This window comes from Aythya ferina (genome assembly GCF_964211825.1).
Source record: "Aythya ferina genome assembly, chromosome: 1".
NCBI classification, from domain to species: Eukaryota; Metazoa; Chordata; class Aves; order Anseriformes; family Anatidae; genus Aythya; species Aythya ferina.
Genome location: NC_140296.1, coordinates 134,521,622 through 134,543,948, shown reverse-complemented (window position 1 = coordinate 134,543,948; position 22,327 = coordinate 134,521,622). Strand labels below are relative to the sequence as shown.

Genomic DNA, 22,327 nt, shown 5'->3' with positions numbered 1-22,327 from the left:
TAAAAACATGGGGTTATCTCACTGCTGATTGTTGTGATGAGATAATCCTTGAGACCTCTGTCAAATTTGTTTGAAGTTGGCCAATCATTTGAAAGATGGGTGGGAGTAGGAAGGAAGTTGATGTGTTCTGCAAGTCCCATCTCCTTAAACTAAATGTTGAATTTTTTCCACCCATTATATGCAGTATTATATCAGTAACCCTACACCTTTTTATGCATGTAGCTAGTTTGCTCTAAGATGGAATCTGTCGGGTGATCCCATGTTCACATGAGGTGATTGCTGTTATCCTGAAGTCCTAAATACATGCAAGAAAATTAAAGGGAGAGGATGTTCTGCAAGAAGTTCAACTGCTTGTTCAAGGCAGCAGAGCTTCTTCAGGACAGGAAATACAGGAGCTATTCTTGCAATATAGTCTGAATGACTTTGACATGAGTGGGTCTCCCATTTACAGATAAATGTACCAAAACATTGTTTGTTTACATTCCAATTTTAAAAGCATGTAAATTGGTAGCCCACTTTGAACCCTATGCTCCTGATGAGTACAGGCTGGAGTAGGAATGGTGTCTGTGACAGCAGCACCTTTTGTCTGTCATCAGCCAGTCTGCAACTTGTGTGATGAAAGAGAAGGGCAATCCACTGCTGCTCTAAGGTTCTTATTCCATCTGCAAACACCCTCCCATGTCTTTGCCTATGAATTCAGGTAGCATTTATTTGAAGTAAATCAACCAAGTTGATGATAAAGCTAAATGTCAACACAGTGTTGTCAGAGGAAGGTCATAAATCTTGTCCTTTGGGATGATGTGGGCTGCAAAGTTTCTCACTTGCAGGTCATGAGTGAGTAGGAGAGGTTAATCACTCAATGTTTCTCATGCCAACAAATGGAAGAGAGAGTCCAAAGCCATGAACAGATTCTCTGGGGTAATCACAGAAAGATGAGAAACTGATGTTGGCATGCAACTTGTCCCATTTGGACATATGAAGGAACTTCTGAAAGATACTGGAGACTGAAATACCTTTTTGCTGTTCTGATTTATCTAGATACAGTGGCAAGTAAAGTCAGCTTTTTAGATTGTTTACTGTTCTTTCTTGAAGCCGTTGATACGGCTTTTGATTATACCGAAATGGTTATGGCAAGACAATTCTAAGTAACATTGCAACAAGTTTTGTTTTGTTTTAATTTGATTTTTTCTGTCTGTAGCTGAACTTTGTCTCTTGCACAAAACTGTACATAGTTCCTTTATTGCAGTGGGCTTTGTTTCAGCTTTACAGCCACGGTGCCTGTCTAGTTGTCATAGGTACTGGACTATGCTGCCTTTTATGTGGGCTCCAGAATGTGTTCTAGGAGTAGCAGGTACTAATTGTAAAAAATTAATAGTATTTGGGAAAAGGGAATTGGAATTTTGTGTTGGAGGACTTTTTCTTACCATTGTCCTGTGGAGTTAATGCCAATGAAAATTACAGTAGCCAATAATCCTAAAGACTATATTATATCTGAAAAAAATCTTTTTCTTTTTAGTACAATTGCATTGTTAAATACACTTGTCCCCTTTTAAATATTATTTTGAATATGAATATTTTAGGCAAGTCTAATAATGTAATCTGTTACTAATGTTGTTGTCCCTTCTGCAGCGTCTCTATATGACAGGACTAGGGATGCACCATTCCCACAGGGCTTCTCTGTATGCTCCAGAAAATGCCTGACTTCTTTGATTTTCTTCCCATTTAACAGAGACGGGTCTGTCGGTGCCGAGCAGATGAGTGAGCAGATGGATTTTCATGGGTGACTAGTTCAGATCAGTTCATGCTGTCTTATTGGGTATATATTCCACAACGATGCTTGGCAGCCTGATACAAAACACATAAACTGCCTCATATACATGTCTGTATTACTACAACTAATTGCTTGGTAAATAGGTAAGAAGCCAAAGTCTTTGGAGGTTGGAGTAGACCTTGCCACAGTCGGAGATTTCGTGTTCTACAAAAATCCCATATTTCTGTGCCAAAGAGTCCCAGAAGCTCCCATCATTCTACTACTGTCATTTCCCTTCAAATTGTACCATGTTGTTGATTTGTTATAGTGCATGGGCAAAGAAGCCAAAGAGTGACCTGTATCTTTGTGCTTTGAAGGTGAGGAATTTTTGCCCAAAGAGGCAAACACTGCTGTAAAGGCAACTCCAGATGCTAGAGAAAGTTTGCATACACTTTAAAAGATTTTTGGCAGGTCGGCTTCTGTGCAGCCAGCCTTGGGTCTGATGAGGAAGAGATAAAGCCAGAGCCACTGCAAGATTTTGGCATTGTCACACAGATCTGTGTTGCCACTGGGTTTCAGGTAACAGTCTCATCTCCCATGTTGTTTTTATCTGTGTGAATTACTTCCACTCCCTTCCCAAGAGCCAGATGAGCTGGACTCACAGCACACAAACCCTCTCTTCTGATACTGTGTAACTTTGGTTCAGACTGAATTTACCTCCTGATATCTGCTAATCTGACACTGGACACTTACTGGTAAAAATACCATGGTATGTTCTGACCACTGTACAATGTTCTGCATTGAATCAGGGTCCTTGAGCTTATTGACTTCTGTTGTTGTGTTTTTTAGATGCAGAAATTGATATAACCCCTTTATCTTCCCATCACCAGTATATTAAATGAGCTTGAAACTTTTTATGAGGCTGATTCAAAACTTAGGGTTGTTACATCTTTAAATTTGATAGTATTCTGACAGTTAAAGCATGTGTGCACATATTTTGTTCGTTTTGTTAAAACTGTAAGGACCGTGTCTACTGGGATTTGAAGTCTTTCAGGGGGTACAGTGAAAGTCAAATAGAAAAGTGCATGCCCTTTATGTTCTCATCGAAGTCCATGGGTTTTCCTTCTTGCATAAAGTCAGAGAATTTCTATCAGAGAACTTGGGCTTGAATTTTGTCCTTAATGCCTTTTCTGGACCCATCTAAGCATTGGAATACCTCATCACAGCTTGAGTGCTGCCTCCAAAGTGTATTTATATCTATGATAACCCTGTGTAAGTTAGTCATTGAGGTGATGTGGAAGTCTAAACCTGTATTGGTTTTTGAGAACATGCTGAAGTAGTGGGAGTGAGAATTGATGTCTCTGAGTATGTTGGGGGAAAAATAGATTAAAAATAGATTTTTCGGTGGAAGGAGCTAAAGAGGACTGTTTATGCTCCAAAGGTTGTTCTGACCAATTGGTTCTAATAAAAAGCCGCTGTAATAATAAATTCTGTCTCTCTTGCATCCATAAACTGCTTTACTACAGTAGCACTATTGGTGCTGTATGAAGCGTTTCAAGTTACTTTTAACATAAATGTTCAAAGGATCCAGAAGGAAAATGAGTTTTCTGCACAGCTTGTAAATATAACTGAATTTATAGTTAACCAACTGGACTAACTGCAACATTAATGTAATTTTTTTTCCTTGGCATTGCTTGATTTTATCATTTGGCACCACTTTTTTATTGCACTTTGTTTTCTCTGATTTATTTTTTTTAAGAGATCTTTCATTCTCCTAAATGAAAAAAAATTGTTGTAGTTTGTTTACACTGGTAAAATTTATTCATCCTTCACAGTCTTGGAAGGTAGCGCATAAGGAGAGAACAGAACAAACTAGAAATGTGCTTGTGGGGTGGGGAGGAGGGAATCTGAGGCATGGCAGAGGACATTAGTTCCTTTGGTGAATTTAGAAAATTATTTAATTTGATTAATATTTTTAAGAAACCACTTCTGAATCGTACCTGTGTATTACAGGGAAAAATAGTAAAGAGACAAACTAGTAAAGGGATAAATGTGAGAAAGATGCTTGAAGGTTGAAAGCCTCTGGGCTTTGCAATAGACGAATGCACCATGTGATGGACCTTTTAAAACTGCTCTAGTGAATGTGCTGGTGAATAATACTGTGTAGAAGGAGGAGCAGTTTTTGAAATAAGCTTTTCTCTTTTGCTGGTTTTCCCAATCTTTTGAACCCCGAAGTTTGGTAGTGTAAAATCCTATAAATCAAGCTTCAGTCTCTGTATGGTAGCTGGGTCTGAAGATGGTATGAGGGTTTCCTAGCTGAACTTGTAAGTTGTTCTGTAAATAAATAAATAAATAAATAAAAATAAATAATAATAATAATAATCTTGGGTGTTGTTTACTGTCTCATCCTCCTCTCTTCATGCTTGCCTCCCTCCCCTTCAACTGTTTTTTAGTAAATGTGGTCTAGGAAGCTGAAAAGTGGTACTATTACTAGCTAGGCTTGTAATCCTATTGGATTTCTCTTAAAAGAAAACCAGAATCTGCTCTTTTTCGATGGCTTCTTAATACCAACAAAATAGCTTCTTGTAAACTGTGTTCTTATTATCTCATTCTTTCCCTGCTGCCCAACTGACAGCCTGTATTGATTACAGATTTCTTCTGATGAGTTTTTCAAGGGCTTATGAGCTAAGCTGTGCAAACAGGGCGATTCTCAATTCGCACAGGTATCACCAAATAGCTCTAATGTATTGGGAACTACATGGGATTAATCCTGTCTTGCAGGAGGGGTTTTGGGGGGGGGGCTGAAAGCAAAGGGGTTGCTTAATATCCTAGTGTTCATATTATTAATATCAATTTAAAAGATTTGTCATGTTCTTGTAAGCTTTGGGGAGCAAATGGTCATGATAGTGAAAAAGTAACCATTTTATCACAAATATTTTAAACCTAGACTAGAGTCTCAGATGGATTTTTCTCAGTTTTTTTTTTCTCTGATTAAATGTTGTTGTTTTTTTCTCTGATTAAATGTTTCAGCTGTCTGTAAGTATATAACTAATGAATGTAGTATATTGGTTTCCAGTATAAAATCTGTGATTTTCTATCACTGGAGTTGTTCAGCAAGCATAATCAGCCTGTAATACATCCCTCTGAAAGGCATATTTCTGTGAATAAAACTCATCAGTGTTTGTCTGCAATAGATGCTTTGTTCCTTCTCACTTAGGGTGTTATTTCTGTGCAGGTGATCACTCCTGACAACAGCTCCAGTAATAACACACGTTCTCTGCTGCAATAAGCTCATGCTGGCCCTGCCACGCTCACTTCAGTGCCTCTGGTGTCACACCGGTGCAGGCACAGACATTGCAGTGCAGAAGGACGTGAAATCCTTGAGACAGTCCATAGCTTGCCTAGTATACAAGAGCTGTGCAAGAAGGTAGCCAGAATATTTGCCAGTCATGGAAAAGAAATGGGGTAAGGAATGGCAGGATGATGGAGGAGGGTGTCCTGGCTAGCTGAAGTGGCAGAACGGAGCAGGCAAAATCAGGGGAATGACACCAGGTGGAGGTGTTTGTAAGGGACCTCTGCAGGGACGAGTGGCAGGGACGGTAACATCACAGCAGATTCAGATGTGTGGGTGACACAGATTGGTGGCACAAGAATTACAGGGAGGGCAGCACCATAGGGCTGCGTGATCTGATCCCTGAGAAGTGTGGATCTGTTTGTTAATGTTACAACACGTCAGTGTTAGGAGTGCATGCAGGCTCTAGAAAAGATGCACAAGTTATTTAGCATGAGATCATTGATCCTCTGTGCAGAAAGGAAGCAATCCTGAGGTGTGTAAACAGGGGAGTAGTAGGAATGTGTGCCAGTGCTGTGCCAGTACCAGGAAACTGCATTACTGGGGAAATACTGAGAGTCAGAAAAAAAGCACAATCTGCAGAGCTGCCCTGCTGTGGGAGGCACAGAGACCTCCTAACAGAATTTTGCACAATCCAATCAGAAATGTTAATGAAAAACAAATTTAAAGTAGGCACGCTCCTTCATGGAAAAAAAAAAAGCGCACACACACAGAGATATAGATATACACACACACACACACACATTGAATATTAAAAAGCTTCCTAATATAGTGGAAATACACATGGCAAGAACCAGAGGCTGAAAAATGAAAGCAGCTGAATTAAATGAAGTTGCACATTTTTAGCCAAGAGGATGATTAATCATTGGAACAAGTTCTCAAAACAAGGTATTTTCCTAGGCACTATGTAGTCAATTGTGATTTACTTGGCTTTATGGAGAAAATATCTGTCAGAGCAAAATGTCTGTGATGCATAGGAGGTCATCCTGGCTGATTTAATTCTCCTTCCTAGCCTTAGCTTGCTAACTCTGTGAAAACTGTATAAAGGTGTCATAATGGATTTCAGCTTGCTGAAACTGTAGAAGGGTCATTATCTTGACTTGAATGGGGAAATCTAGGTTAGCTTTTGGATGTTGTTGGTAATAAATAATTAGTATTTATGCAATTCTTTCTATTAATATTTTTTTTCACATGTGCAGGAAGGTGCCTCTAATCTAAAGCCAAATAAACAGGCATCAAGGTGAGATATGACCAAGTGAATCAGCAGCCGACCTGGAAAAAGACCCAGTCTGAGACAGGCATGTTTTCATGGGAGGACTCAGCTGTCCCTGAAATCCAGTGTGTTCTTCAGTCTGTATCATTTCTTAATTCTGGAAAGCCAAACATGACAATGTGAATAAAGCCCAGAAAATCACAAAACTGTGTACTGAAAAGCATGAGATCCTAATCAAATTGTATGCATACAAAATACATGTTTATATATTATATAGTCGTTTAATATAATATATTTTTTGTTATATTTATGACATATATATCATGTATTATATATTTCTATAAAGGTATAATGTTAAACCAAACAACAACAACAAAAGATTTACTGCATGATTTCTACATGTATGTAAATATAGGGCAACACTTCTGTGTTCCTCTTCAGGTGTTTCTCTTCAGTCAGGAAACACTGTGCTCAGCATTGTCAGCATTGGCTTACCTAAATTCATGTAATGGTTTCTGTTATGTGGGAACCAGTTGAGATTTTTGGCAGCTCTCCTATTTGTTGGTGTCTGAACACTTACAGGTCAGAACAGGGAATGTGTTGGTCTTCTGTTTTCTGTACTGCCAATCCCAAGTGTCTTCTAGCAGTGCTGCAGGTACTTAAATATAGAAGGTTAGTACCTACCCTTGATTTTTAGATTTTTGCATGAAATTAAGAAAATCCCATGATGCCAGTTGAAAGACAGCTAAATGCACCGTATTTGAGATCTCTTAACTGCTATTCTTTTGCACATAAGTAACCTGAGAAAGGAATAGGGGCTTCAGGTTTTGATTTTACATTCTTGGCATATATGCTGCTTCTATATAGTACCAGGATAACAAGCATACAGATACTGAATGAGCTTGCCAGGAAAGTGAACAAATTAGGTCATCCTGCCAAAGAATTTAGATTGCTGATTTTAAACAGTAGTAATTAACATGTATGAAACAGTTATTTTGAACAGAAATTGTGTTTAAAGTTCCTTGTGTATTTTTTAAATGAACATTTTCTTGTGAATGATTGATTTAGATGCCTCCTTTAGTAGCTAACACTAAGCAAATGGTTGTAGGCTCCATGTGGGGTCAGCCCCAGTCTTCCTTACATCTTTGGCCCTGCCTGGAACTACACAGTGTGCCAGTGGCAGTGGGATCATTTACTACAAGTTGAACCAAGCCTTCTGATTTATTTCATATAATATCAAAAGGCCACCATCACATGGCTCCATGGCAGAAGAGGGAGATGAAATTATTTTGGGAGCAATGGCACTTGCACAGGAAACTAAGCCCCTGGAAGCTGCCATTTGGGTTGGCTGATCCAGATTTAGCACGTTGTTCTATCCTAAGATGTCTTTTGGCTATTTCTGGAAGGTGATTGTTTGGAAATGAATGTGAGACAGATGTTGCAGATACTGTGGTTATAGGATACCAGATGAGATTTTCCAAAAGTGACTTGTAATTTGGGTGTCTTCACTATGTAGCACGTCAGCTGGCCAGTGGGGAGTGGTGGTGCTGTTTGTCACAAGGACAAGAGCTCATTGCATTTTGTTCCTCAGATCCCTTCTACAGTGGTGCCTGAAACCACAGGCTGCCACGGCAGGTGATGGCTAGCCAGGCCCACATTGTGGAGAGCATTCAGAAGTCCATTTTCTGCATTTCTCTGTTTGAATTAGCACTGCTTCTGTAGCCTCTGCCTTCTGATGCCAGCTTTCTCTCTGGGAAGAGACCGTCCATGTCCTGGCTGGTGTGACCTGTCAAACTAAGGTCTGTGCCTCCTGCAGTTTCTAGTCTGGCAAAAGAACCATCCATCTCCTTTTGAATTACAGTACAGTTTGAGTGCTTGGCACTTGAGGCAGAGATTTGCTATGAGCAAATGGTGCCCTAACCTGTGTGTTGTTCTGCCTGGGAATCAGACCCTAAGTTAGTGGAGAAACTTCCCTAACCTAGGGAAAAATGTCAGTTGATTAGAGAGAGGCTGTTCCTTGTTGTTATCTGTAACAGGATGGGAGGTGTGTTAGGTGAAAAAGGACTGAGGTAGTGCCTGCTGTGCGCTTCATCTCATTTAACCTGGTATTAGCTAAACCTGGAGTTGTACCCTTTAATTGCTCAGTTACGCTTGCTTCCATCCAATCCTTCATTTCTAGACAGCCTGACTGTCTCACAAGGTATTTCTGGAATCCTGTGACTATGTGTTTCTGTGCTGTTAGATAAGAAAATGCAAAAATCACCTGAAGTTTATTTGGAGATGAATTTAGATGAGATTATTGCCCTCAGCTGCTCCTACCTTAGTCTCGTTTTTTTTACAGTAACTCTCAATACTTTGTGCAATCATGCTGCCAGTAGAAAAACTCATGGTTAGGAGTTTTAGAAATACAGGAATGACATCTGTATGTGTCTGTAATGTTTTTAAAAGATATTTGTAAGTGGGAAAAAAAATCATAACAAACAATGCATTCAGCTTTCATGCTATCCAGTGATGGTATCAGCCTGAAATGTGGTGTTTTGTTCATCTTCACTGTACTTCAGCCTGGTAATTTTGTCCTTCCCAGAGGACTTGAAATAAATACGTGTTTACTATAGGACATAATCCTACTCTGTTTGATTTCATTCATGTATTCAGGCTTCTGTGACAATCTGTTTTCTAATAAACTATTTCTACCCTTTTTTCTCCGCCCTATTCAAAACAAAAGGTTCAGGAATTGCCCTGTTTGCAGCTATGTTAACTGGTCACAGTATTCCAGATGTTTTAACATATATCTAAGAAATGTTAATGTTAACCAAAAAGATTTTTGACAAAGAGAAACAAATGTTTTTCCAGGTTTATCAAGACAGTACATAGCTTTGGCATCTAAAAAGTGTACTACCTACCTATTCCCCTATTTTGTTTTACTCACTATTTCAGAGGGTAAGCTGTCCTGCAGATTTTTTGTAAAGTGTCTTTAAAGCAGTTAAAGATGCTTTAAAGCATCTTAAAACTGCTCTTTAACTCTGCACACTACATTAAGTGTTAGTTATTGTCTTAGTTGCTTCAATTTATTAGCATTTGTGGGGTTGTTCCTGCTTTCTGAGATTACTTGGGCCTTTTGGTTTTTGCTTCTTTTTTAGTACAAATGAAAATTTCATACTGGGCCCGTAACTGGGTCCAGTTAGTACTGTCAGTGTGTAACTTGTAGAAGAGGGATTACCTAAATGATTTCTGTGAACTTCATCATCCCAGAGTCTTCCACTGCACTTGTGAACAAGCTCAGTTCTTTCCTCCTGCCTCCACAGTGATGTGCAGATCTGTTTCATTTTCATCTTATCCCTGGTGACATTCAGCTGGCTTTGGGTAAAGGGGATTCTTCATCTATGGGCTCCTTGGGATGAAGGTTTCTTATTGCTGATAAGATGGCTTTGGATCCCATTTCCCTCTGCATTGTGTTTTTCTTCAAACAGCTACCAGCTGACAATGGTGTTAGTCTAGTGACATGTTTGATTCCATGGGATTATGTTAACAGAAATGTGTGTGTGTGGAAGGGAAATTTTATTTATTTCACTTACTCTAAAACATAGCCATCATAAGGAATAAATGAAACTTCACTTTTATGCAAAGTCTTCCACAAGAGTTGGCCTTGCATGGTCAGCAAAATCTGATCCTGACAGAAAAATATATCAGGAAGCTACACAATGTGCGATTTCTGATGTCAATATTATGTATACATGTAGGTACCTTCAGATAATATTTTTCAAGATGTGATATTTTCTTAGCAGGTTGAAGTGGAAGTTTACCGGAGAGATTCTAAGAAGCTTCCTGGGCTGGGAGACCCTGACATTGATTGGGAAGAGAGCGTCTACTTGAACCTCATTCTACAGAAGGTAACAGTGATGCTTATTTAATTTTTATGAGCTATTTATGCTAGAGAGATTTTGTGGAAGGCTTTGATCTGACCTATTTCCTCTGTAGCTTTGGGGATCTGAACACCTCTGGAGAACAGAAACAAAGCATGTTTTTTATTTTGCCTTTCAGAGTCTAACTGAACAAAACCTGAGATAGTTTTTAGTAGAGTCCTGATAGCTTTCTTCAAAACCTTTAAGTACACCCAGTGAAGCAGAACTGAATTTTATTCTCTTAAAGTTTTACAAAATGGAAGGCTTTGCCAAGTATAATAGTTTGAAAGTGAATGAGACTGTTAGACTAGCAATGTTTTCATTAGAGTTCACAACACCAGTACAGCTAAGAGAGGAAACTGTGAAGTGAAAATACAGTAAAGGTGTTATGTATTGCACTGGGAGTTTGCTGTTCTTGACATCAGAGCTTTAGTAAGCCTTTTCTCTTTGTTGATGGGAAGATTAAACTAGCATGTTATATTTATTTTTTTTAATTAACTTACGTGTTCTTCAGTTATTACATACGTTACATTGGTTCTTAGGGAAGGTGAACAATATGATAGTCATTCTAGATCTCTGAAAAGTTTTGTTGATTATGATTCCAAAATGAGAGACTGCTGGCTCATTGCATACATTCTAGAGAATAACTTGTTTTTATTCTGTCCCCTTCCTCCCAAAATTCTCATTGCAAGCCTTCTCTGTAGAGAGCAGTTTCTGCACTTATTTAATGATGAATTAAAACAGAATCTGTTTGCTACAGTCAGAATTCAGAAGATAATGTTACAGCTGGCATTGCAGTCCAGAGTTGTAACACATGCACCTTTTAAGTTTTTTCAAGTTGTTTGGCAGGCTACGTTAATGGTTTCTGATCTCTCTAGTGTATTGCTTGTGTTTATTATTGCTTCAATTTCTTTCTTTTGGAAGGGAGGATATATCTTCCATTCCTACCTTAAAGCGTTCTTCTGTGTGGCATGCGTATTCCACAGCTGACCAGTAAGCTTAATGGTAAACAATGCTGATAGGAGTTACTTTACCCATAGCTTGTGCACTCCTTCATGTATATTTGTAAAAGATTTCAGTACTGCTCATATAGTAAATAAACAAAAATATTGTGGACTACTAAGAGAATTGAAGGAGTTTGGGGATAGTAATGAGAATGAAGGAAACAGCAATACCAAAACAGTTTACTTTTAGTTAGAGCTGAAAAAAATGAAGGCAGAATGTGTTCTGCTTCGTCCACATGTGTGGTTTTTATTTTTTCTAACTCTAAATCTTCATTTGTCTATCTGGTGTGCTGTTTTAGCTGGATTATGTGGTGACGTGTGCTGTGTGCACACGCTCCGATGGAGGAGACATTCACATTCACAAAAAGAAATCTCAGGTGAGACTAGCCTACATTTACTGTGGGTAAGAGCATCCAGTATTACCTGATCCTAAAAACTGTATCAACACCAGGACGGCAGTTCTCATGCTGTGTTCTGTCACAGATTCACCGTTGTCAAGCATCTCGAGCCTGTCTGCTAACATTTCCTGCCAGTCAGCTAAATGCACTTTATAGCCCCTCGCAGAAAGCCATAAAGACCTCTCTGTGCTCTCAAGATTTGTGTCATTGCTTACTGCATTTGGGGAGAGTGTGCTGGAGGGAGTATGTCTAAGTGTTAAAAATAACCTGAGGGTAAACCCAAAATTGTACTAGACATGAGTTACAAGAAACCTTCAGAGTTAATCTGTAAGGTAGGGATATTAAATGATAGACTACTTACTGATTACCACTTTTTCTATTGTTTTATGTGATTCTTGTTTTCTCCCTTCAACTGCTCTTTCCTTCCATCACTACACAGAAGGCTTTATTACTTATTTGTGTGCAGTATAGAGTTAATCCAAGTTTTAGCGTAGTGGAGGAGACTGAATAATTAAGCATGGGTAGGAATAAGAAATGCTAGAGTTCTTCAGTTTCCAGCAGATCTTGCAACAACTTTTCCTAGCTGGCAAAAATTCTACATCAAAAGGCTTCTGTTGCTGTTTATCTCAGGCATTTCCATTCCTTTAGCTCACTCAGCTGCTTGTGTGGCTTTGCCTAAAATAAGCCAATATTTTTTAATCCTTTAATATTGTTTTACCATACTGAACTCAGTTGTTGTTTTGCCTACAAAGAAAACCAGCAATGCTGATTATCTTATTTGTAATTAGTATGTTGAGCACACTATTCCCTTCTGCCATTTCTGTTATACCATGTTAGATCACTGACAACAATCCTTTTATTTCTCATTGCTGTTTCTGCTGTGTAAAAGTCCAAATTTCACCCAGAGAACTTCTGCACAGTTCTTTTTAGAAAAAGAAATCTCTAAATATTGCACGCCCGTTTGAAAACTAGGAAAATGAGGATAAGAGGCCTGTGCGAAGCATGTGAGCAGTATTCAGAATAAGGAGAAGGTTTTTTGTTCCTCATTTTTAGAGGCTTATGCTGTGAAGCTGCTTACAAATTTTTATTTGTCTCTCCTTTTCTAGGAGAAACCCACATTAGAATTTATCAGTAGATACAAATAACATTTCTAGCTGTTATATGAAGAGAGGAAAAAGGCAATTCTAGGTACTGTGGAAAGCATATTTGCATTAAGGCATTTCATTGGAACATGCACCATTGAGGCCATTCATTTTAAATGAAGAAAAGCCAACATTTTAAGATCTTTATTACTCTATTCTTGCTTTAGAAAGCGTATATTACCCTATCCATGCACAACCAGATATTGAATAGGGAGAAATCCTGTGCAGGATTATGACATGCTATACTACTCCAGAGCTGTGACAGAGCTACTGTGCTCATACCAGGAGAGTACCTAGGGCATGAAACCAGTGTAAAAACAGGCTAACTTTCCCCTAAATTATTTTTCAGACTATATCAGTTTTCTGTTGGCTCAACAATAAGATCTCTACCAACTGTATTTTCCTTTCGTGTATGTGACTGGAGATGAGTTTGGGGTGTTTTTTTCTGGATTTACGTTGGATGGCATAAGAACAAGGGTGCCTGGAAGATGTCCTTGTTTCAGGCAAGCCTGAAACATTGACAAGTCACATTACTTTCTAACGTAATTAAATTAGCCCATGGTGAATGTGTTGAGTTTCATCACGTTACTTTAATTCAAAGCTTTGCAAATAGAGGTAGAAGCAAAGAAAGCTACTCAGTATGAATTCTTCTCCCTCTTTAACTGTTTAATATTGTTGGAATGATAAAATCTAAAACCTATATATATATATATATAATTTTCTTTTTCAATATTTTTCTCAGCAAGTGTTTGCGTCTCCTAGCAAACACCCAATGGACAGCAAAGGAGAGGAGTCAAAGATCAGCTATCCCAACATATTTTTCATGATCGACAGTTTTGAAGAGGTGAGTTCCTTGCTGCAGCAGGGTTTTGTCCCTGTCTTATGTCCAGAGTGGTTGTTTTCTGGCACCTTTTGAACAAATGTTTTTGGAGGGTTATATTCCAGGGGGTTTTATGGGGCAAGTCCATGATGATTTATTTGATATTCCTCATTTTTTAATATGTTTGAAATCAGGATTTAGAGCTGGATTTTGGCACGCATTTTTATGATGGGCTGAAGCAAGAGAATCTGATTGTAAGAGCTGCTTACCCAAACACGACGTGCAGTGGACATTTCCTGGAGTCTGTGGTTTTTGGAAAAGCTGTGATAGAGCCTACATCTCTATTACTTTTCCCCATTTTACATTAAACCTACATTGGGCCTGAGGAGAATCACGGGAATCTCAGTGTATTTTTGATTTTTACCAGCTGCAGTTTTCCCTGAAGTGTTTTGTCTTGCACTTTGCAGGTTTTCAGTGACATGACTGTAGGAGAAGGAGAAATGGTCTGTGTGGAGCTGGTTGCCAGTGACAAAAGCAACACCTTCCAAGGAGTGATTTTTCAGGGGTCCATCCGCTATGAAGCACTCAAGAAGGTCTATGACAACAGGGTAGGGTGCTTCTGAAAGACAATGTCTTTTGTAACAATGATACTGACTACAGTGTTTCTGTGCTACTGTGAGGCTGTTGGCTTTTTGTCGTGTTAGATATCTGCATCATGACCTATCCTTTTTGGTTTTGAAAGCTGCTCCAAAGTTAGTGCTTTTGGGTGCACTGAGGTTGCAGCTGAGGTTGCTCAGATCAGGTTTTGTTGCTCTTGTGTTTGCCAAAAGGAGTGAAGCTGATGAAGATGCAAGAGCATGACATCAGAATGGATCTGAGTAACAGAATTCTGGGAACCCTTTCATTTTTCTGAAAACTCATGGATTTTTCTAGTTACTTCAGTGAAGGCATGTTTTACATGGAGATCTTAAACTCTGATAACTATCTTGTTAAATGTAAAATGTGTTTGTGTTTAGTGTGTTCTGAACTTGTGGATATTTTCAAAAGGCCACTGTAGTTTCACTGCATTGGAAGGAAGCTTTCATTGCTTTCCTATAGAAACATGAAATGCGTTCACTTGTAGCTTCAAATTCAGTATTTAGTCAAGATTATGCATGAGCCAATAAACTTCACAAAATATTTACTGTGAAGACAGTGCTGAAGGATTAAAAAAAGAAAAGAATGCCAGTCACTACCTACTGTGACTGTAAACTCCTTCATTTCCCTTTGTTCCTACCCTCTTCAATAGAGGGCCTGAATAATTACCTTCTCCATTTTTTCACATGTGAGTAGTTTATACTCCTATAGTCGTTTTTCCAAAGAACAGGAATATAAAAATTCTGCTTCGTATTGTTTAGTTAGATGGAATAGAATTGTTTGTTTAAACACTTGATTATAGCCAAAGGCAAAACTTGAAATCTGATCTGCTTGTATTTTCACTCTTCTTAAGAGAAGAGAAGCAAGCTCTCTGTACTTCTGAAGGTTACTTGATTTCAGTTGTCTGTATTAATTCTTAGTGCAATATAAATTGTTACCTTATAAACAAACCTGGGCCTTTGATGGGATAAACTGCTGAAAGTTGTGATAAACCACTTAAGCTTATGCGTAAGTCCTCCTTATTTCACTTGTCAAAACCTCGACTGTTTTCATATTGGTCTGTTCCTTTTTCTAGTTCTCAGTTCAGTTCTCAGTTCAGTTGTGTTCACTGGAAATTGAACCCTTTTCTCTGTTGAGAGGGTTCAAAAGATGTCAGGGTTCTGTGGTGAGCAATGTGATACAGGTTAGTTGTGCATGGGAGCTCTGTCTTTTTGCTTTGGGTTTGACAATGTGAACACAAATGTCTGAATTGTACTTGCCACACAGTAGTGCTGGAATTGGGCTGTGTGCCTTGCTGGTTTTTGTATGTGTCTGTTACTTTTTGGGCTCAAACAATTGTCCTTGTGTGGGTTGTGTTGAGTTATGTGTGTGCTTTCCTGTGCTTCAGTGTGCCACGTTGTGTGGGTCTGAAAAAAGCTTTTGTTTTATATCAGATTGTTATTGGATAACTGGTTTTTGGATAGCTGAAGGAGTTGATTCTCCTCTGAGCGTCTATTTTTGTATCTGTAAAATTGCTTCCCCTTTGGAAATCACTTCAGGCTTTGGCTTAAAGTTTCCTAAGAATCAAGATAATGACTATTATCTGCTATGTTTTTGACTTATACTTAGATAACTGCTTTCAGAGAACATTGTTTTATATTTGAAGGTGATATTTTATGTATTTCTCTCCTGTCTTGGTGCATTGTAGGTGAGTGTTGCAGCAAAGATGGCTCAAAAAATGTCTTTTGGCTTCTATAAATATAACAACATGGAGTTTGTCCGAATGAAAGGGCCACAAGGGAAAGGACATGCGGAAATGGCAGTGAGTAGAGTTTCTACTGGTGACACTTCACCATATGGTACAGAAGAGGACTCAAATCCAGATTCCCCAGTGCATGAGAGAGTAAGTAGTAGACAGAAATACTGACTTAAGGTTAAGCATGGATGTTTTGTTTAATTCCAGTGGATGAACTGAAGCTGGCATTCACCCACATCATGGTTCTGAACTTAGTTTTGCTTGTATAGATTTCAGAGCTATTCAATATATGCAGATGGATTTTTGTCGCAGTTTCCATTGATCAAATAATGAGTACAGAGATGAGAGCATGATTCATACTCCTGGAGGAGTGTTTTGCTGAAACAACGGTGATGTTGATGCCAAGGAAAATTATGGTTCTGCCTATTTTTATGAAAATTAATAGATCCCATTTCTGTACAAGATGGGTGTTACCTAGAAACGGGGAATTTGTATGTGGTGTAGGTTGCTAACTAAACTTCACAGATTTTGAGGAGTGAATACCAGCAGTGCAAAGCCTGTATAATATTAAAGCAAAGACTGTGGATCAAGATGTACGACCATATTTATGCTTATGCTTAATGTTAATACAAGTGCAGTAAAATACCAAGAGTCTGTCCAAAGATCCTGATTTGGCCCTTTTTCAGTTTTGAGCATTGATTTCAGTTAAAGCATTTTACCTAGTTATTGGGAATTAGGCAATGTGTCTTTAAAATACCTATACAGATGTGTCCTGACTCAGGCAGAGTGATTACTGATTCCAGCCTGGTTTCCTGTGTAACATCAGTAACCTGTGGAGTTTAAAGGCCAGCATGTCTGCTTCCAGTGGTGTCCATGGAAGTAATGGGATTTCTCTTTCTTCCTAAAAGGCGAAATGAGCTGTCAGCACAGAGCTCATTAACTCTGTGCAAGCTCTGTGCTGTAGAGGTACAGCCTGAAGAAACCAGGCCTGGAGGGACTTCCTGAGCTTTTGACTCCAAGACTTCCAGTGCCTCTGTTTGATAATGTATTATCATTGCTCTTTGCTAATGGCTTTAATGGTAATTTGTCTGTGTCTGGTTTTCCCTGCAGGTGTGATATGAAATGGCTACAGAATTAAAAATAAATTGAGACAAGCATAGGTTAGAGATCAAGTGCACTCAAAAGAGGATCAGTTGCGTGGTAGAATGCTTCTGTTTTTTTTATGTTAATGATAGAGGGATGACATAGCGGGTTTCTGCAGTGCAACATCAGCTTGGCTTGGCTGTCATCCTCACTCACACATCACCTCCCTCCTTATTTGTAAGGACAGATCTGAGCAGTGATCTCGTCTCAGGAAGCATTATGGGATCATTAAATTAACGGTGTGAAAAAGTAAGAATGAGATAAAAGTTGATCACCTCTGTTAGCCTAGTAGTTATCCTTTTTTTTAATTTGAAAGGAAACGGTTAAAATATTACCAGCAAAACCAGTCCACAATTACTGAAATTGAAATTGTTTCTGAAGTAGGTATGGCTGACTATAATTGTGGTTTACCCAACAGCAACTGCTGCTCTGAAGGAACGGTGTCTCTGTAGTTCTGTGCCTAACCTGCATTTCACCATAGACAATTATATCCCTATATTTGTCATCACTTGTTGTAACCAAATCATCACTGGCCTTTCAGCTTGGTTTTGTCCGTCCTATAGAGAAATAATATACATAGAGTTGCTCATTGACTTGTCTTTTGCATCAGCATCTTGAGTTATTGTCTTGTGACCCTGCTTCACAGACACAGTGATCTCTTGTGGCATCTGTTTAACCAGGCAAACAGCTACCTAATCTTTACCAAAGAAATGAAGATGCACAGTTTCGTGTCCAATACAGTACATTCTTAGCCTATTAAGTCTTCTGAATTTCAACATATAAAAATAATACTGACATTCTTGGTGCCTAAATAAATTATTAATCTGCATTTTTATTCCTTTGTAATTATAAATCCCTTTGAAAAGTGATCACATGACAGCTCTAGAGTTCTTTTCATTATTTACATAATAGTTGAGGGTACTGATGCACCAAAATACTTTCATCTTGATGAGTGTCTTGAGATGACTGTGCAGTTGACACAGTCAGTTTATCAGACCACTCTGATAAAACTTGCAGCTGAGCACCAGTTGTGATTCTGATTTTCACATGTGATTACCTTATGGTGCATATCTGAAACTGTTTATTTCCTACAAGAAGCACAGAACTTCTTAAACAAAACTTTCCCTAGCATTTCCTTTATTTTTCCTTTCAGGTCACTTCTTTCAGTACACCACCAACACCAGAACGCAACAATCGCCCATCCTTTTTCTCCCCATCCCTCAAGAGAAAAGTGCCCCGAAATCGAATTGCTGAGATGAAAAAATCCCATTCAGCAAATGACAGTGAGGAGTTCTTCAGAGATGATGATGGTGGAGGTGAGAGAAATAACACCAGCTAAGCAGACTTTCAGAGTGGAGGGGGAACACATTTGTGGAAAGCGAAAATCCAGTGCTGGATTTTCCAAAAGGTTTACAGTGTGAAAAATCTAGCTCCACAGAAACTCCTCTGATGGTGTGTCTCAACCAGTCCATCTCTGGTGCCACTCTGAAACTGGGGTTATTTTTTCAAAGCATCCCTCTGAAAGCTGGAGACCAGCGTGCCTCCATGTTTAGTTATAAAAAGGCTAGAGCTTGGGTCAGTTACTATGCAGCGTAGTGAGAAGAACTGCTTTCCCAGATGGAATCTTCTGTCTTTGATGTATTTCTACTGGAGGCTGTGCAGGATAGAATGGAGTTCTAAGCATTCATCCAGAAGCCCTCATTGGTGGTGGTAGTGTCTACTCAATAGTTTTGCAATATCAGATCCTAGCATACTTAGTCATAATTAAGAACATCCTTATTATTTTCCATTTTCTTTTATTTATGTGAGTGAACAAATTCCAGGTTTTCCAAATGTTTTATAGCATACATATAATATAATATACATATAAAATACTGAGAAGTGTGGTTTTATTTATGGTTATAAATATTTATGGTTATAAATGTTTTGACTTTATTGTTCCTGGACCTTATTTAAAAAATAATATTATTTTAATATATATATATATTAATAGCTTACACTAGGAAGTTTAATTTATTCAAGAATGATATATTTTGTATATAAGGGAAGGCTGGGTTAAGATTTTGCTTGTGCAAGTGCTTCATTTCCTCTCCTGGCTGGTTGATAGTAGATGATGATTTGATTTACTACTACTGCCAGTTGTTGATATAACTCATCAGTTTCAATGTAAATGGTGAATTCTGTACTGGGCATGATCTGACTGATTTAAAAAATAATAATAGTAGTAATAAGCAACATGTGTGCAATTTTTCTCTATAAAATTAATAGATGGCTTTCTGTTTTTTATATATATATATACACACACACACGTGTATATATATATATATTATTTTCAGAAGCTTTCGTTGAATCTTTCAGTAAAATGCAGAAAGTACAATCATTTTAAACATGCTGTCTTTTACCCTTACAGATCTACACAGTGCAACAAATCTGAGGTCACGGTCCTTATCTGGAACAGGACGGTCTCTGGTGGGCTCGTGGCTGAAGCTGAACAGAACAGATGAAAATTTTCTACTCTATGCACACTTAACTTACATCACTTTGCCATTGCATCGAATTTTAACAGGTGGATTTTAATGTCCATTACCCATAAACAGAGTCATTTGGTTCCCAGGCAGCCTTCAATGTTGTGGGATTTTGCTATTAAGATAGAGGAACAAGCCTTTCTCTGAAAGCAAACATGACTTCAAACCTTATTTGCTGACTGTAGTAGCAAATCAGTTTGAGTAAGTGGAATGATGTCTAACTGTTCTCTGGCTTTGGGCTAATTTTGCTTGGTGAGAGTTCAAACAAGCTGGTAGGTTTTGTTTCTGGAAGAGTGTTAGTGGCTTTAATACTGGAATATAAAGTTCATCCATCTCCTGAGTGGAGGGCAACTCATTGTGAGCCTGCCCACTGACAGCAATAGTTGTAGCAGAGACCTGTGACTGAAGAGGGTTATGTGTTTTTTTTTTATGCAGTTTTGGATTTGGAATGATCTCCTTTGCCAATTTTGAGTCCTAGATTTATTATCCACATGAATTGCTTGGATTGATCAAAGTGCCCACACTGATAGCTATAAATCTCTCAGGTGCCCAATTTCTTTAATCAAACTAAGTAGTGGTTATGTCGCACCAGGAGCAGTCAGTCCCATGTTGTTGTCTAGCTATGCCAGTTACTACATTGATGATGGCCAACTCTGCATTTGTTCAGCTGGGCTACAATATCACAATAAATTACATCTTACAGCAGGCAAGTACTGAAGTATCAAATATGACATCCATGTAACCCTTGTCTGCCTGCAAATATAGGTGGGCTAGTTTGAACAGATGCCTGCATCAGCAGGAATGCTAGCCTTTCAATGGTATAGTTCATGGTATGAGGTAGCTCATGGGACTCTGAGATACTTAGGAAAATTGGGAAAGAAGTAGTGGTTTCTCTTCTCTGTCTAAATACAGTGGCGGTTTCTTTCATATAGCCATTACTAGTGTTACTGTGGAAAGTGACATCCTGAAATGTATTCCCTCTGAAAATACATATTGATTGTCTCAGGTACAAAGAAAGTTTGGTCCAGGTGCATGATAGTATCTCAGGCAAAGCTGTTGCTCAACTCCAAATTCTATACTGGAATAAAGTTATCATCACATGGAATAAAGTTATGATCGCAGAGCAATTTTTGAAGTCCTGTCTCTAACCTTTGAAGATCCTTTTAATTTACCTAAGAACTTAATCTTTTTTCTTTTCATCTACCAGATCAGATGACTTACGAATAGCTTTGTCTAGATTGTGGACTTCTGATCAGCGCCAGCTTTTTCTTGTCTGGGTCTGAAAAGAGAACTCAGTGGTTATTTCCAGATTGTTCCCAAAAAGTAGCTAACAGGACAGGAATTGAGAAATCTGTTGTTAAACAGATTAATCTACTGCTAGAAGAGATAGGAAGATAGCATGGGTGTATTCTTCATGTCATTAGTTGTACTGTGCTAGTGTAACAGTAATAGCTACAGTCTTGTCCTCCTTTGCAGGCTGCGATCTCAGACCGTGTTGCAAAAGTAAGCTGGCTCCTTCCCTACAGATAAGGAAAACTGTAGCTGATAAGATGCAAAAACATACTTAGCAGAGAGATGTTTCTACACCATTTGGCCTTTCACTCTATGTAGAAATTGATTTCAGTTTAGAAGAAATTACAAATTCCAGTCAGAATTGATCCTCTATAATTAAGGGTGGATTTTGAACAAAGTTCCAACAAAATATACAATTACTCCTTACAACAATTCCGTTGATACCATTAGAGCTGGTTAGCTAGAGCTCACCACAGGCATTTTGGAGTTCACAGAAGATACATTGTTCCTGCTGGCATTTAATACTTGCTCAAGTGGGTAGCATAAATGCCTCCATGCTCAAATATTTGCTTTTAGCTTGAATGCACTTTCTGAGACTTAATTTGTTTAACATACAATTGCAGGAGTCAGTGTATTTATTGAGACACAGTGAAAAGAGACATAAAATGTCTGGGCTGTAAGGCAGAATTTTAATCTGCAGTTTTTTCATTATCTGCTTTAGCTTGGTGCTTCGGATAGAACCCATTTCCAGTGCCTTTTTGTAATTAATGCATTTGTGCCAGTGGCAGCTTTCCAGCAGAAAGGAGCATTACACATGGGGCAGGACGCAGTGGGAAAGACATTCATCTCCTTTGAGTAGTTTAGGCAAGTCTGTACTACAAAATTAAAATGCTAGGGATACTGATCAAAATATTCAAAAATATCTGGAGTTTGTACATATTGAGAAGATTTCCTCTGCTGTGAGTTTTGTCTTTCTCCATGCTAAATGACGCAGGTCTCAGCCTTTCCTTGCGTGTCAGATGGTCCTATCCCTTTTAATCATCTTTATGGCCCTTCACTGGATTCACTCTATGTTTCATTCTTTACAAGCATGTCTAGAACCCTCTGAAGGTGTGGATCAATTTTTACTCAGGTCATGCCCTTTGTGTGCAGCTATGTGTGACCTGCTGGTTAATTAAGCATATGCTCCCTTTTCCGACATTCTTTATTCTTTGTGTAGCCTGGAAAAAGACCTAGCAGCCCAGTTTCCAGATACTTCTGCAGACTGCTGTGCCAGTGCGCTAGTTTTATTATCCACATTTGGAAAGATGCCCATTATGATAGCTATCTGGCAGGTTCATATTCTGTCACATTTGGGCAATATGGGGCTGAGGAGCTAACAAAACGAATGTTCTTATTGCAGCCTTTTGAGTGC

At 38.6% G+C, this 22,327-nt stretch overlaps 1 protein-coding gene across 3 annotated transcripts in view; it reads left to right on the top strand.

The window, feature by feature from the left end:
- The window catches only part of KIAA0930, a 70,094-nt gene that overhangs the window by 42,299 nt on the left and 5,468 nt on the right, over positions 1–22,327 (top strand). For 2 of the 3 annotated variants that reach the window (XM_084531862.1, XM_084531864.1), the window contains exons 3-9: positions 10,098–10,205; positions 11,521–11,598; positions 13,504–13,605; positions 14,049–14,189; positions 15,905–16,099; positions 18,249–18,411; positions 19,506–19,661. In XM_084531862.1, the coding sequence (XP_084387988.1) occupies positions 10,098–10,205; positions 11,521–11,598; positions 13,504–13,605; positions 14,049–14,189; positions 15,905–16,099; positions 18,249–18,411; positions 19,506–19,661 (943 nt within the window). The remainder of the gene's footprint in view (positions 1–10,097; positions 10,206–11,520; positions 11,599–13,503; positions 13,606–14,048; positions 14,190–15,904; positions 16,100–18,248; positions 18,412–19,505; positions 19,662–22,327) is intronic. The other variant, XM_084531863.1, reaches the window with a different exon arrangement.